This window comes from Eriocheir sinensis, chromosome 22 (genome assembly GCF_024679095.1).
Source record: "Eriocheir sinensis breed Jianghai 21 chromosome 22, ASM2467909v1, whole genome shotgun sequence".
Classification (NCBI taxonomy): Eukaryota; Metazoa; Arthropoda; class Malacostraca; order Decapoda; family Varunidae; genus Eriocheir; species Eriocheir sinensis.
In genome coordinates this window covers 15,483,969-15,496,309 of record NC_066530.1, presented here as the reverse complement: position 1 = coordinate 15,496,309, position 12,341 = coordinate 15,483,969, and the positions used below count along the sequence as shown (strand labels likewise).

At 40.3% G+C, this 12,341-nt stretch overlaps 1 protein-coding gene across 1 annotated transcript in view; it reads right to left on the bottom strand.

The window, feature by feature from the left end:
* Window positions 1-11,133, bottom strand: part of LOC127002135 (furin-like protease 1) — a 147,487-nt gene extending 136,354 nt beyond the window's left edge. The window contains exon 1 of the mRNA XM_050867745.1: window positions 10,488-11,133. Within this exon, the coding sequence (XP_050723702.1) occupies window positions 10,488-10,733 (246 nt within the window). The 5' untranslated portion in view covers window positions 10,734-11,133. The remainder of the gene's footprint in view (window positions 1-10,487) is intronic.
* Between the last annotated feature and the right edge of the window lie 1,208 nt (window positions 11,134-12,341).

Genomic DNA, 12,341 nt, shown 5'->3' with positions numbered 1-12,341 from the left:
GTTATTTTCATCGTATATTCGCACTTCTTACCTTACTTTCCTACTCCTTAATTCTCTATAATGTACCTTGTCTTGAGAACGATATGACAGAAAAGGAAGATTAAGCTCAATAGTTGTTACCCATTTTCGAAAATAAATATCTTTCCCATTTTTTTCCATTGTATTCTCCTTTGATATTCCTCTCATCACCTCACTTTTCTACCCTTCCTTAAATATGAACACGGTTATATTTCCTCTCACCTATGGCCTGAGTTCTCTTCCGTAGCCCAAAATCATACCCGCATAGATTATTTTTATATATATTTTATTTTTATTTTCACTTCGTATGTATCTTAAACTTGTATATTTCGATTCTTTCCAGCCATTTTTTTTTAGTTATTCTTATAGTGTTTTTTTAATTCTTACCCGGTTGTCTTTTCTATGTCCTGTTTTTCTTACGAATCTCAAAATCATGAACTTGGAATTACCTTATAACATACTAAGTTTATATATTTTTGTGCTTTTCCTTCATTTTGCTTTTATTGATAACACGTTTCTTTCTTTCTCTCTCTCTCTCTCTCTCTCTCTCTCTCTCTCTCTCGATCTGCGTGTGTTTGTGGCGGACACGAGTTCAGCTCCTGGCTCACATTTCTTAACTTCGCTCATTAGACCCCCTCTCTCTCTCTCTCTCTCTCTCTCTCTCTCTCTCCCCTTTAACAAGTATTGCCTCTTCCCTTCTTCCCCTTTTTCTCCTCCTTCCCTTCTCTCTCCATTACAATATTGATATAACATTAGATCAAGCACTCTCTCTCTCTCAGACAGATAAATATAGATAAATAGATAGATAGAAAGATTACTAGATAAAGAAATAATTATAGGAAGAAAAAGAGGAAATATGAAAAGAATAAAGCAATGAGAAAAATATTGGAGCAGAAAATGTGAAGAGTAATTAGAGGAGAGGTAATAATAATAATAATAATAATAATAATAATAAGAAGAAGAAGAAGAAGAAGAAGAAGAAGAAGAAAAAGGGGGAGGAGGAAGAAGAAAACAAAAGGTAAAGAAGAATTAGAAGAAGGAGAATTAGAAGAAGAAAAAGAAGAGAAAGAAGAAAATGAAGAAAAGAAGAAAAAGAAAAATCTGAAGCAACACAAAAAGAAAACACAAAAGAAGAAAATGGAAGAAAAAGAAGAAAAAAATAATGAAAGAACAAGTAAATAAATAATGCACGTCATCACCATCATCATCATCATCATCACAACACATCACAAAACACAATAGACACAAGAAGAAAAAAAGAAGAAATAAAGAAGAAAAAACGTCTTCAAAATGTGTACTGATAGGTCACAAAAGAAGAAAAACGGAATAAAAATAAGACAAAGAAAAAAGAAAAAGGAAGAAAAGAAGGAAGAAAATAACCTCTATAGGCCTTAAGGGAAGGTCATCCGGACAAGGGAGGAGGAGGAGGAGGAAGAGGAGGAGGAGGAGGAGGAGGAGAGAAGGTAAGAGGAGAGGAAAGGGACGAAAAAGGGAGGAAGGAAGGCCAGTGGAGACAATGAGGAGGAGGAGGAGGACGAGGAGGAGGAGGAGGAGGAAGAAGAAGAAAAGAGAAAAGAAGAGGACACTCCCTCCCAATCAAGTAGGAGGGGGGGAGGAGGAGGAAGAGGAGGAGGAGGAGGAGAGGAGGAGGGAGGAGGAAAGGAGGAGGACTGGTGTGTGTGTGTGTGTGTGTGTGTGTGTGTGTGTGTGTGTGTGTGTGTGTGTGTGTGTGTGTGTGTGTGTGTGTGTGTGTGTGTGTGTGTGTGTGTGTGTGTGTGTATACCTGTGTGTGTGTGTGTGTGTGTGTGTGTGTGTGTGTGTGTGTGTGTGTGTGTGTGTGTGTGTGTGTGTGTGTGTGTGTGTGTGTGTGTGTGTGTGTGTATACCTGTGTGTGTGTGTGTGTGTGTGTGTGTGTGTGTGTGTGTGTGTGTGTGTGTGTGTGTGTGTGTGTGTGTGTGTGTGTGTGTGTGTGTGTGTGTGTGTGTGTGTGTGTGTGTGTGTGTGTGTGTGTGTGTGTGTGTGTGTGTGTGTGTGTGTGTGTGTGTGTGTGTGTGTGTGTGTGTGTGTGTGTGAATATAAATTTGGATTCTATATATCTATCACGAGAGAGAGAGAGAGAGAGAGTGTGAGTCCTTGGAAGAGGCCCACTGGGTATCCTCTCTCTCTCTCTCTCTCTGAATACAGGTGAAAGAAATGGATTTAAAACGAGAAAAAAATGGGAAAAAAACAAATATAGGAAGAAAAATAAAAGAAAATGAAAGAAAGGAAGAAAGAAAGAAAGAGAAAGAAAGAAAGGAAGGAAAGAAGGAAGAAAGATAGGAAAAAAGAAAGGAAGAAAGGGAGTTAGAAAGGAAGGAAGAAAGGAAGGAAAAAAGAAAGGAAGAAAGGGAGGAAGAAAGGAAGAAAAAAGGAATTAAGGAAGTCGCAATAAAATCCTTCCATAGAGCGACAAATCCCTTAAGAATGAAGACAAAAGAAAGGAAAGGAACAAAAAAAGGGAGAAGAAAAGGAAGAAAATAAGAAAAGGAATGTCAGGTCAAATCCTTCTTGCCCTCCCCACTAATCACACACACACACACACACACACACACACACACACACACACACACACACGATTTTTCCTCACTGTCGACAATATGAAGGAAGAAAATGGAAGGAAGGAAGAAAGGTGAGGGAAAGAAGAAAGTTAGAAGGAAAGGAGGAAGATGATAAATGAAGAAAAAGGAAAAGAATGAAGGAATAGGGAAACGAAGAAAGGAAGAGAAAGAAGGAAGGAAGGAAGGAAGAGAACGGAAGGAAGGAGAAAGGAAAGAGAACATAAGAGAGAAAGGAGAGAAAGAGAAGATGAATGAAGAGAAAGAAGAAACGGACAAAAGAAGAGAAATGGAAGGAAAAAGAGAAAGAGAAATTAAAGAGAAAAAAAGAGAAAGGAAAGGAAGAGAAGAAGATGAATGAAGAGCAAGAATAAAGATATAAAAGACGACAGGAAGAGGAGGAGGAGGAGGAGGAGGAGGAGGAGAGCAGTGAGAGAGAGGAAGAAAAATAAAAGTAAAAAAGAAGAAAAAGAGAAAAATAAAACTCGTGGTGAGAATTGCCTGAAGAGAGAGAGAGAGAGAGAGAGAGAGAGAGAGAGCACTGGAATGTGAAATCAGGACACTTCTTTCCCTTCGCTTCATGAATTTTTCCTTCCTCCATTTTTCTCTTTTTTTTCTTCCTTTTATGGCAATCTTGCGTCCGAATTTTACATGTGGAAACTCTCTCTCTCTCTCTCTCTCTCTCTTTTTTTCTTTCTTCAATTTTACAACTTACATATTGCAAAAAAGTACATATATGTCGATGAGCGGGCAACGGCTCTCTCTCTCTCTCTTCCTTTTATCTCCCTCCGTTCCTCTCTTTCCCTCCCCTTCATTCTTTCATTTTCAGTCTTATTTTCCTTTCCTTTTAGAACTCTCTCTCTCTCTCTCTCCTTTTATCCCTTCAGTATTTTTTTTCCTGCACTCCATTTCGGAAACTTGCCCACTTAACTGTTCTTTTTTTTCTTCTTTCTTTCTTCCTTCTTTCTTTGTTTTCCTTTCTGGCTGTTTCGAAACCGTTTTGAACATAATCTTGTGAACCGGTTCGGGGAAAGCTTCACTGAGTGCGTGCGTGCGTGCGTGCGTGTGTGTGTGTGTGTGTGTGTGTGTAAGCACCGTGAGAACTGTCCAAGTTGAGCCTATTTGAGAGAGAGAGAGAGAGAGAGAGAGAGAGAGAGAGAGAGAGAGAGAGAGAGAGATAAGACTCTGGAAAGGGGATTGTGAAAGCAGAGCCGATGGTCCTTTCTCTCTCTCTCTCTCTCTCTCTCTCTCTCACTTATTCTTGTGCACGTACAGTCTTCAGTCTCCAGTCCTCTCTCTCTCTCTCTCTCTCTCTCTCTCTCTCTCTCTCTCTCTCTGTTATCTCTTACCTCCCTTCTTATCTATCATTTTCTCTTACTTTCCTTTTTCTCTTTTTCAGACGTTTTCTTCATCAAACCTTCCTTTTTAACCTTCCCTTTGCTCTCTTACTTTATCCATCATTCTCTCTCTCTCTCTCTCTCTCTCTCTCTCTCACGCAGGGGTCAGCCAGGCATTATAACCCTCGCTAATACCCAATTCATTAACAATCAAATCATCGGACACACGCGAGCGACGATACAATGTGAAAAGGACCGAACTATTAACGACACACCATAATAAACATGCTTATCACCCCTCTGCGCCTTTATGCTTCGCTCACTTCATTACGACATCGCTCGGTAATGCTAATAAACTATAGTCTGATGTGCGTTGGTTGGGGTGGAGTGTACGGGTGCGCGCGTCCTCGGTGCTCATTTTTGTTACACTGGTCCCATTGTGATTTTTTTTTTTTAATATAGCGTCAAAGTAAATGAGTTTTTGAAGTAGGAAATGCGAAGAGGAGGGAACTGTACTAATATCTATACTGTTTCACTTAATCTATACACACACACACACACACACACACACACACACACACACACATGTACAATACGTGTATACAGAAAACGTACATAATACATATACATTTAATATATATACTTACCGCACACACACACACACACACACACGCACACATAACTACATAAATACATACATATACACAGTTTTTTTCTCATATTCTTCCCCTCTTTTCCTTCATTCCTTTCTTTCTTTCCCTTCATCGCATTCTCTCTCTCTCTCTCTCTCTCTCTCTCTCTCTCTCTCTTTTTTTCTGGCTTCCTTTCATTCCTCTCTCCTTTTCATTACACACAGTTAGAAAAAAATTGTTAGACATGATCTCCTGTTTCTGATAACGTAGAGTAGTAGTAGTAGTAGTAGTAGTAGTAGTAGTAGTAGTAGTAGTAGCAATATAAGTAGTAGTAGTAGTAGTAGTAGTAGTAGTAGTAGTAGTAGTAGTAGTAGTAGTAGTAGCAGTAGTAGCAGTAGTAGTAGTAGTAGCAGTAGTAGTAGTAGTTGTAGTTGTACATTTTAGCCCAACAGAAACGTCACGAAAATAAAAGGAAAATAGAAGGAAAATAAAAGGAAAATAAAAGGAAATAGAAGGAAGTAAAAGGAAATAGAAGGAAATAAAAGGAAAATAAAAGGAAATAGAAGGAAATAAAAAAAAAGAAATAGAAGGAAATAAAAGGAAATAGGAAATAATAGGAAATAAAAGGAAATAAAATAAAAATAAAAGGAAATAAAGGAAATAAAAGGAAAATAGAAGGAAAATAGAAGGAAATAGAAGGAAAATAAATGGAAAACATATGGAAATAAAAGGTAAATAAAAGAGAAAAAAAAGGAAATATACGAGAGAGAGAGAGAGAGAGAGAGAGAGAGAGAGAGAGAGAGAGAGAGAGAGAGAGAAATAATGGGAGGGAGGGAAGAAAGGGAAGGTTATTGCTCCTGTTACATGCGAGAGAGAGGAAGGGCGTGCTGAACTCTCTCATCCCCCTCTCTCTCTCTCTCTCTCTCTCGTTGTACCTTCATTTAAATACAATAAAATTACATGTAAGACAAATTTAAGAAAGTTTTAATATATATGAATAAAATTACTACTACTACTACTACTACTATTATTCAACTTCTACATTTATTTCCTTTCTCTCTTCCTTTTTCCTTTATTTCCCTCTTTTCATTCTATTCTTTTTTCTTCTTTCCTTCACTTTCGTATTCTCTACATTCATTTCTTTCCTATCTCTTTCTTCCTTCTCCCCTACTACTACTACTACTACTACCACTACTACTACTGCATTCTTCCTTTTACTATGCAAGAACCGCTTATCTCAAACACAACACTTAACAGCAAGATATCAATTACTGCGCGTGTGTGTGTTTTGTTTGTGTTTGTGTGTGTGTGTGTGTGTGTGTGTGTGTGTGTGTGTGTGTGTGTTGGCAGCTGGTGTGAACTATTCTGTATGTTTGTATGTAAATGTATGTAAATCTCTCTCTCAACCTCCCTCACACACACACACACACACACACACACACACACACACACACACAGTAGTTGCTCGTACCAAAATATACCTTGTGAAGAGAGAGAGAGAGAGAGAGAGAGAGAGAGAGAGAGAGAGAGAGAGAGAGGAATGACAATAACACGGTAATAGAGATCGTATGGAGGAGGAGGAGAGGAAGAGGAGGAGGAGGAGGAGGCTAACGGAATCAAGAAAATGAGTGTAGATGAAGATAAGGAAGGAAGAAAGGAGGAGGAGGAGGAGGAGGAGGAGGAGGAGAGGTTGGAAGATACTCTAATCAGCAAAGTCATCGAGAGAGAGAGAGAGAGAGAGAGAGAGAGAGAGAGAGAGAGAGAGAGAGAGAGAGAGAGAGAGAGAGAGAATACGGTTTTAACGCGTGAAAAGTCTAATAAAAAAACCGATTAACCAATAAAATAAATAAAATAACCAATAAAAATAATAATGATGATAAAGACAAAGACAAACGAACACTTGCATCCACAGGTGTAATAGAGTAAAGTGTACAGGTGTGTGTGTGTGTGTGTGTGTGTGTGTGTGTGTGTGTGTGTGTGTGTGTGTGTGTGAGTACAGTAACGCGTCTCTTGCTCACGCCCTTAACGGAACCTCCTCCTCCTCCTCCTCCATCTCCTCCACCTCCTCCTCCTCCTCCTCCTCCTCCACCTCCTGTTCTCCGGCCTCTCTCACCTTTCTTTCTCTTCTCCATCTTCCACCTTCCATCTCTCTCTCTCTCTCTGATACAAGTAGGGATTGAAAGTTCATATTTTCATAACATTTCGAGAGCGAGAGAGAGAGAGAGAGAGAGAGAGAGAGAGAGAGAGAGAGAGTCTTATCAATGACCTTCCCTCTCCTTATCTTAGATGCATTAGTAATCGTGAAAGAGGATGTAGGAGGGAAGGAAGGAAGGAAGGAAGGAAGGAAGGAAGGAAGGAAGGAAGCATGTAAAGTAAAAGCGATTAGTCAGGAAGTAAACACGGGAGGAGGAGGAGAGAAGGAGGAGGAGGAGGAGGAGGAGGAGGAGGAAACAGAATGAATGGGCTGATAAGAGAAAAGGAAGAATGGAGGAAGAGAGAAAAGGGATTCCCCCCAAAAAATGATAGAAGAAGGAAGGTTTGGGAAGGAGAAAAGAGGAATGGAAGGAAGGAAGGAAGGAAGGAGAAAAGAGAAATGGAAGGAAGGAAGGAAGGAAGGAGAAAAGAGGAATGGAAGGAAGGAAGGTTTGGGAAGGAGAAAAGAGGAATGGAAGGAAGGATCGAAGGAAGGAGAAAAGAGGAATGGAAGGAAGGAAGGAAAAAAGGAAGATACCAAAGGAAGGGAAAAGAAAGAAGCAAAATATAAGAAAGAGAATGTACTGAAATAAGGAATAAATGGATAACTGTAAAGAAAAGATAGAAAGGAAAAGGAAAAGGAACAGAAAGGAAAAGTAAGATACAAAAAAAAAGAAATAAGAAAAGAAAGAATATAAACCAAAAAAAATACTAGAAAGGGAAAGAAAGAACTACAAAGAAAAGGAAAAGAAAGAAATACAGAAAATAAAATAAAATGAAAAAAGGAAATAAAATAAAATGAGTAAATATAAAAACTGAAAACATGACAAAATAAAATAGAGAAAATAAATGAAAATAAGAGGAAGGAAGGAAGGAATGGAGACAGAGAAAGGAAGAAATACAGAAAGAGAGAGAGACAGGAAGAGGATGACTTTAGGGATTTAAAACTATTGAATACTGTGAAGAGAACACACACCCAAGCCCTCTCTCTCTCTCTCTCTCTCTAATCCCTAGCAACACAATATTTCTACAGCGAACCAAAGGAAACACTTGAGAGAGAGAGAGAGAGAGAGAGAGAGAGAGAGAGAGAGAGAGAGAGAGAGAGAGAGAGAGAGAGGATTAATGTCTCGTTTGTGTATCTCGGCAACTTTTTTCTTTGTTTTCTTTGCTTTTTTTAATCAAGAATTCAGGGAAACAAAAGAATGGAAGAGAGAGAGAGAGAGAGAGAGAGAGAGAGAGAGAGAGATGGGAAAAAGGATATGTTCAGGTGAATTCTCTCTCTCTCTCTCTCTCTCTACTACTACTACTTATGCTATTACTACAACTACCACTTCTAAAACTACTACTTCGGTCATTACTACTACCATCAAACTACCACTACTACCACCACTACCACTACTACAATTTTGCCTTTCCATAACATAATAGTCCACAATTCTGGCAACTCTAATATCGCTATCATAATCTCAATCATCAATAAGTGGATAACTGGGCGAGTGTTTTTATGCAATGCTTCAAAGAGGGTTTCGAAAATACTCCCAATAAAACCGTCTGTGTAGTTATCGCAATTTAAAGGGACACTCGTTTATAGTGATTAAGTTTGGGTTATAGTTTCGTGGATTTTGATTTTTACTTTGTTTTGGTTTTCTATGATTTATACTAGAACGAAGGAAGGGAGGAACAGGAAGGAAGGGAAGGAAGGGTGGAAGATAGATAGGAAGGATGGAAGGAAGAGAAGGAGGGAGGGATAAAAAGAAGGGAGAGATAGGAAGGAAGGAAAGGAGTGAGATTGGAAGGATGGAAGGAGGGAGGGATAGGAAGGAAAGGAAGGAAGGGTGGAAGATAGATAGGAAGGATGGAAGGAAGAGAAGGAGGGAGGGATAAAAAGAAGGGAGAGATAGGAAGGATGGAAAGGAGGGAGAGATTGGAAGGATGGAAGGAGGGAAGGATAGGAAGAAAGGAAGGGAAGAAGAAAAGGAGGGAGAGATCGGAAGGATGGAAGGGAGGGAAGAAGGAAAGGATAGGAAGGAAGAAGGGAAGAATGGAATAGGTATGGAAAGTAAGGGAGGGATAGGAAGGAAGGAAAGGGTTGAAAATGGATAGGAAAGAAGGAAGAAAGGGAGGAATAGGAAAGAAAGGATAAGAAGGAAAGGAGAGAAGATGGAAAGGAATGGGAAGGAAACGATAGGAAGGAAGAGGAAAGAAACGAAGAATGAAAGATAGGAAGGAAGGAAAGAAACAAAAGGGGGAGGAGGAGGAGGAGGAGGACAAAGAATGAAAGGATAATGAAAAGGAAGCAGAAAGAGAACAGAAGGAATGAAAGGAACAATGGGAGGGAGGAAGAGAAAAACTGTAATAAAGTTAAATAAAACACAAAGGAATAGGAGTTGAGGATAAAAAAGTAACTGAAGAGGAAAAATAATGAAAGACAAAGGGGAAAAAAAAAGAAGACAAAGGAAGAAAAGAGGAAAGAAACACCGAATAAGGAAGATAGGAGGGATGAATAAGAGATGAGAGAGTAAGGGGATAGGAAGAAGAACAGAGGAAATAGGCAAAAAAGAGGATAAAAAAGGGAGAGGAAGAAAGAAAGAGAAGGAAAGATATAGGAAAGAAAGAGGAAAGGAAATGAAAAGAAACAGGAGAAAGAAGGAAACAGAGGAAATAGGCAAAAAAAGGATAAAAAGGGAAAGGAAGAGAAGGAAAGAAAGGAAGGACATAACAAGGAAGATGAAATGAAATGAAAAGAAATAGGAGAAAGAAGGAAAGAAACAAAGGAAGTAAGAAAAAAAGGAGAAAACTTGAAGGGGAAAAAAGAAAGGGGAGAAAAGAATGAGGAGGAAGAGTGGAATGAATAAAAGATGAGAGAAAGAAGGAGAGGACGAAACAAAGGAGATGGGTAAAAAAAGAAGAGAAAAGAAAAAGAGAGGAAGAGAGGAAGAGGAGAAAAAGAATGAGGGAATTGGAACACAAGAAACGTGAACCAGCAAATCAAATAGAGAGAGAGAGAGAGAGAGAGAGAGAGAGAGAGAGAGAGAGAGAGAGAGAGAGAGAGAGAGAGAGGAATATTTCGGAAACATGAAACAAGCCCAACTTAACAGACGGAGGAGTAGGAGGAGGAGGATAAGAGGAGGAGGAGGAGGAGGAGGAGGAGGGATCATGCGGTCTACAGCTGGGAGGAAATGCCAAAAGGACGAGGAAAGAGAGAAGTGAAAAGAGAAGAATTGGAAGAAGAGGAGGAGGAGGAGGAGGAGGAGGAGGAGGAGGAGGTGACCCTGAACTTCCCTCTTGTTCAGGTCACTTGCCTAAGGGGAAAGTAGAGAGAGAGAGAGAGAGAGAGAGAGAGAGAGAGAGAGAGAGAGAGAGAATAACAATTTCAGGAAAAGGTAAAAAAAAAGTAAAAAGTAGAATAATAGTAGACACGGTAATGGCGTGAGTTGCCTGTCCATTTTTTTTCTCTACTCTTCCCTTCCCTTCCCTCCCCTTCCCTTCCGTTCCCTCACACGAATACCTCCACACACACACACACACACGCACACACATACACACACTCTCCCTCTTCCCTCCCTTCTGTATACCTTTTGTACCTGTCCGTCTCTTTAAATCAAGCTCTGGTATGTGAAGTCAAATGAACATAAACAAACATTAAGAAAACAACAAAATCACACACATACACTATAATAGACTCACTCACCTAACCTCTCTCTGGAACTAACCTTATAAGCAACATCGAAGTCGTGTCTCCTTGCAAGTTCTTCAGCGACTCCATCATCGCCTCCTTCAACGTGAACCGCCCATTCGTGTGTGTAGTCCCCCCTCACCACCACCGCCCCCATCACCACCACCGTCACCACCACACACCACCACCACGACCTGCTGGTTCTCATCGTCCTACCACCACCACCACCACCACTACCGTTCCACCGTTCACTCCACCGCATTTCAACCAGGTTCAGATTCATGTGTTTGGACGAAGGTGAGTAAGTGAGTGTGTGTGAGTGTGTGAGTGAGTTCGTGTGTGTGTGTGTGTGTGAAATCCCAACCAAGGTAGGTATTTTTTTCCCTTTTTTTTCTTTATCTGGTGGGGTGTGCTTCCCTCTCCCTGCTTCTCCGGTTCCCTGGCGCCCTGCTGTTCTGGAGGTCTTTTCAGTGCCTACACGCGCGCCCTGCTGCCCCCCTTGCCGCCTGCTTGCATGGTTAGGAAAGAGAAGTTTGGGGAGAGCGCGGCCTGACCTCCTCTCCTAGCCACGTCCCGAAGCACACTGAGGTGAATCGGCCGAGCGCGGTTGTTCTCTCTTCGCTCTTTTGGGGTTGCGGGTCCACAGCCAACCGGGAGAGCAGTGGATGACAGACTGACGAGTGGTGTCCTCTAGCGGCAGGCTCGCGTTCTCTCTCTCTCTCTCTCTCTCTCTCTCTCTCTCTCTCTCAGGGGTAGACGCGTTCTCTCTACTCTTTCGTCCCTTTTCTGTGAGTTCGAAGTTCATGTTGCTTTCCTTTTCTCGAGTTCGAAGTTCATGTCTCTCTCTCTCTCTCTCTCTCTCTCTCTCTCTCTCTCAGGGGTAGACGCGTTCTTTCTCTACTGTGTCTACTCTTTCTGTGAGTTCATGAGTTCTCCTCTCTCTCTCTCTCTCTCTCTCTCTCTCTCTCTCTCTCAGTGGTAAGCGCGTTCTGATCGTTCATTTGCTTGAGTTCATACGAGCATTTCAGCGTGCAAGATTGACCAAGATTTCTTATAACCGTCTTGAATCCCTCTCCTGTGACCCGCTAAATTGCTATCTCTCAGTCTTGCTCAGATATCAGGAAGAAGATGAGAGGAATCGAGACTATCGTTTTGATGTTTGTTAAGGACATACGAAGCAATACAAAGCGATAGAGGTCAAAAGAAGAAGAAGACGAAGAAGAAGAAATATGAAACGAATGAGAATAAGAGGAGTAAGAATAAGATTAAGAATAAGGAAAAGAAGAAGAGGAAGAAGATGAAGAAGAAAATAAAACGAGAGAAAGTAAGAATTTGATGAAGAATAAGGAAAAAAAGAAGACGAAGAAGAAGACGAAGAAGAAGAACCAGACCCAGAACAAGATGATAAAGATGAAAAAACAAAAAAAAACAAGAACAAGAAGACGTAGAAGCGGAAAAACAACAATGACAAGAACACACTATAATCTAGACGCACGAATCTAACAGCGAAATCTATACACAAGGAAAATATATCGAGTTACTTAGCGTCACTGCAGTACCCAGAAAGACTTTTAAAACGATCTTCTCTACAAAACATCATAAGGAAATCAACGTAAGGAGAAGATATAGAGTTCCTTAGCGTTCATTGCATTAGCTTGTTCTTCATCTTCATCTTCTTGTTCTCGTTCTCATTCTTCCTCATCTTCTTCTTTTCCTCTTTCTTATCTCTTCTTCTTCTTCTTCTTTACACAAGGAGAAGATATCGGGTTCCTTAGCGTCGTTGCATTTGCCTTTTCTTCCTCTTCCTCTTCATCTTCTTCTTGTTCTCGTTCTCATTCTTCTTCATCTTCTTCTTTTCCTCTTTCTTATCTCTTCTTCTTCTTTTTCTTCT